Source organism: Notamacropus eugenii, chromosome 4, assembly GCF_028372415.1.
Source record: "Notamacropus eugenii isolate mMacEug1 chromosome 4, mMacEug1.pri_v2, whole genome shotgun sequence".
NCBI classification, from domain to species: domain Eukaryota; kingdom Metazoa; phylum Chordata; class Mammalia; order Diprotodontia; family Macropodidae; genus Notamacropus; species Notamacropus eugenii.
This window is the reverse complement of record NC_092875.1, coordinates 147,167,490-147,171,198: the sequence shown is the minus strand read 5'-3', so window position 1 is coordinate 147,171,198 and position 3,709 is coordinate 147,167,490. Positions and strand designations below refer to the sequence as shown.

Sequence of the window (3,709 nt, the reverse complement as noted above, 5' to 3'; positions counted from 1 at the left end):
CGTGCGGGCCAAGGGGGCGGGGGGGGGGGGGGCAGAACGCGCACGTCACGCAGCCGCGATAGGGAGGCTCGCACCAAGCGATCCCGCCTCCGCTTTCCGAAGAGCAGAAACTACAAACCTCCGGGTCGTGGGCGGGGCCTGGTTTGGGCAGATGATTGAAAGACAGCTTCCGCCCCATGCCGCTCACGTGAACGGAAGGGGCGACGACGATCGGTGGGGAAGGCGGAAGTCGCGTGTGCCGGGGGAATTTGGTGGCGTGAGTGCGCCGCGGCCGGCGAGATGAAGGTGAAAATGTTGAGCCGAAACCCGGACCATTACGTCCGGGAAACCAAGCTGGACCTACAGAGAGGTGAGCGGGCCGTCGGGAGTGGGAGAGGTGGGACCGAGCAGACCCCCGCGACCGCCTCTCCTTACGCGGAGCCCGGTCGGCCCCCGAAGGAGGGTGGTCAGGGCCCGAGCATCTGGCTCTCGTTCTTTACTCTCCGTCCCCGCGTTTTTCGCTCGTGCTCGTTGTCCCGAGTGGGAGGACTCTCGAGAGGCGCTCTCCGGAGCGTCAGTGATTCCGCAGCTTCGGCACAGGGAGGGCCCTCACTCTCCTGTGGAGGGAGGACTTTAAAGTTCGCAAGTTACTTTCTTTAAGCTGAAGAGGGCGGTGCGCGTGTCAGATCACGTTGGAGTCGGAGGAGCTCTTGGAGATAATAATGGCATTGTTATCCAGCTCCAAGGTTTAATAGTAAGGGCTTCACAGATATCTCTAGTTACAACCACCCGGGGAGGCGGGCGCTGCTATTTTCCTCATTTCACAAATGAGAAGACTAAGGCAGGAAAAAGTTAAGTGACGCGTCCACGGCCCAGAAAAGCTATTAAGTAACGGAGGCTGGACTTGAGCTCGGCTTTTCCCGACTCTAGGCCCAACACAGAGCACTTTCCCACTTGCCATCCAATCCAGCCTCTTTATTTTTCCAGTGAGAACGAAGGTCCTTTAGTTTAGCCAACATATTAAGATCCCGCTGTGTGCCAGAGACAGTGCCGGGCAATGGAGCCTAAGAAGACAAAATTAAAACTTGCCAGCCTGTAGGGGATCAGAGAAAGGAATAGTTTACCCAAGATCTCAGCACTAGTACTGGCTGAGCTCAGGCATCTACACTGGGGATTTGAGACTTAATGTCCTGTACAGTTTACATTGAGTCATGTGGGGAATCGTCATTTATTTATATAATTGTCCTCAGGTTGAAAACCTAACCGTTCTTATGGTTGAGGAATGGAACGGTACTTAAAGCTAAAGTAGTTTATTCTGGGGATCCATCCGGTTTAAGAAACGTACAGGCTTATTCCTTTTTTCTTTCTCTTCTGCCTCTGCTTCTAAGCCATATTTTGCTGATCGTTTTATTTTGCTGTCAGCTCAAGTGAGAATGGTGGGAAAAGTTTGAAACTCAATTTTAGACTGTGCCCTTCGTTTATCCATACTTTTCTATTCTCTTATGGAGGGGTATATTTGAGAATCGCGCACTTCATGAAAATTGGATTAGTAGGTTACATCAAATAAAAGTGAAAGCCTGAGGATTTACTAAGTACTTTGTAAAACAACACTGTTGCAGAGGATGTTCACTTTCCTGGAATGCTTCTCTTTTTCACTTGTGCCTTGTAAAAGACGTTTTTGTGGTTGTCATGTCTGTTTCTTCTTGACTCTATTTGGGATTCATAATATACACATAGTATATACGTAGTATAAATATATACAGGATACATATTATATATTATGTATAAATATGTGTAGATGTGCATGTATTTGTATGTGTGTATGTATACCTCTATACATAGTTATTCATACAAATATATATGAAGTAGATAAATACTAGTTCCCAAAACTGGTTTGGGAGAGAAGGCAGATAGTTGGGGAAATAAGGAAAGTCTTCATGAATATGGTGCTTGCACTGCATCTTAAAAGGAGGCCTCTTGAGGTGGAGGTCAAAGTGGAGTATAGTTCAGGCATGAGGCCAGCACAAAGACATGGAGATAGTAGGTGTAAGGAATGGAGAGATTGCCTATTTAGATGGTTTGAAGAGAGTGGGAAAGGGGATAATGTTCACTTAGACTGAAAAGATAGTTAAATAGTAAGGCTAAGTTTTTCTAGGACTTTTGAAGCTTCGTAGAAGAGTTTATGTTTTATCCTAGAGGCACTTCCTATATTGCCTTTTCTTATATTTTTACACTCCCTCCACTAAGTTTCTTGGTAGTTAATCCTGTATATGTTTTATATTAATTATATGGGTACATGTTTTCCCTCCAGTAGAATAAAAGCTCTTTGAGACTGGGGATATTTTTTTCTTAATTTTTTGGTTTTTGTAAACTCATGGCCTAGTACTGTGCTTCCCACATTGTAGGTCTCATGTGCTTGTTAATTTAAATTGAGTTAAACCCTTGGAGCCTTAACTCCAAGAAGTTAGCCTTGCATCCTAGGTCTTGTGACTTAGAAACAGTTTAGATAAGGTAGTGTCTGCTCAAGTGGAATTTATAATCTAGTAAAGTATAAGACCTAAAATACAGATGGTTAAACGAGTCATAGAATCTTTAAGGTAGGGTGGGCAAACCAATTTGTTGTTGTTCAGTCTTATCCAATTCTTCTTGACCTCATTGAGGCTTTTTTCAGGATCCTGAAGTGGTTTGCCATTTCCTTCTCCAGCTCATTTTACAGATGAGGAAACTGAGGCAAACAGGGTTAAGTGATTAATTCAGGGTCACACAGCTGGTAAGTGTCTGAGGCAAGATTTGAACTCAGGTCTTCCTGACTCCAGGCCCAGAGCTTGATCCACTTTGACACCTAGTTGCCATAAACCACCTTACATATCATAATAATAGATGACATTTATATAGTGCTTACTATATGCCAAGCACTGGACTAAGTGTTACAATTATCTCATTTTATCCTCACAATCCTGGGAGGTAGGTGCTGTTGTTGTCCCTGTTTTACAGATGAGGAAACTGGCAAACAGGTTAAGTGATTAGCCCAGAGTCAAATAGCTGGTAAATGTCTGAGGCCAGAATTTAACTCAGTTTTTCTAAGTCCAGGCCAAGCATTCTATCCACTGCCCTTTACAGCTCAATGAGGTAGTGTTAGAGTTATTCACTTAACAGGGGCAAAAGAAAACCACTGAAGATTTTTGAATAGAAATGATGAACCAAGATAATTTAAAGGTTATCTTTGTAACATCATAAATTGTAGATGGTAAGGGGAAGTTAGGAAGACCAGATTGAGACTTTTTGTCTTTGTGTCCCTAGAGCCTGGCATGCTGCTTGGCACAAAGAGGAGCCTTAGTAAATTGTGTCTTGAATGGAAAAGAAAGAGGAAAGACCTGTCAGACTATATAGTCCCTGTGGGTGATTATGAGGGCATATAGTTAAGTGGTAGCTGTTGTGATTAATAACTTTTCAGGAAGGAAGCTTCTGGATTGTTCTTATTTCCCTTAATCTATATAGGTCTAGAAATTGTGTGGATAATTGAAATCTAATAATCTCCCAAATTTCATTTTGGGCATGAATTTTCACCTCAATTCTCAGATTTTGTGTGTCTTGTAAAGGAGATGCTGATAAACAGATGGCAGAATAGAAGTGTTGTGGTTCAGGAAGTGACAATGTGAAAAACATTCTGTCACTGTATTTTAATGACATAATGTTTCCGCTAGGAATAAATTTTATGGACCATTTAAGT

The 3,709-nt window shown here is 43.4% G+C and overlaps 1 protein-coding gene across 2 annotated transcripts in view; it reads left to right on the top strand.

Annotated features, from left to right (window-relative positions):
- Nucleotides 1–79: 79 nt before the first annotated feature.
- DCAF13 (DDB1 and CUL4 associated factor 13) overlaps nt 80–3,709 on the top strand; it is a 37,497-nt gene continuing 33,867 nt past the window's right edge. Inside the window, exon 1 of one of the 2 annotated variants that reach the window (XM_072603324.1) lies at nt 80–349. In XM_072603324.1, coding sequence (XP_072459425.1) covers nt 280–349 — 70 coding nt within the window. In that variant the 5' untranslated portion in view covers nt 80–279. Of the gene's footprint in view, nt 350–555; nt 734–3,709 lie in introns of those variants that run through there. The other variant, XM_072603325.1, reaches the window with a different exon arrangement.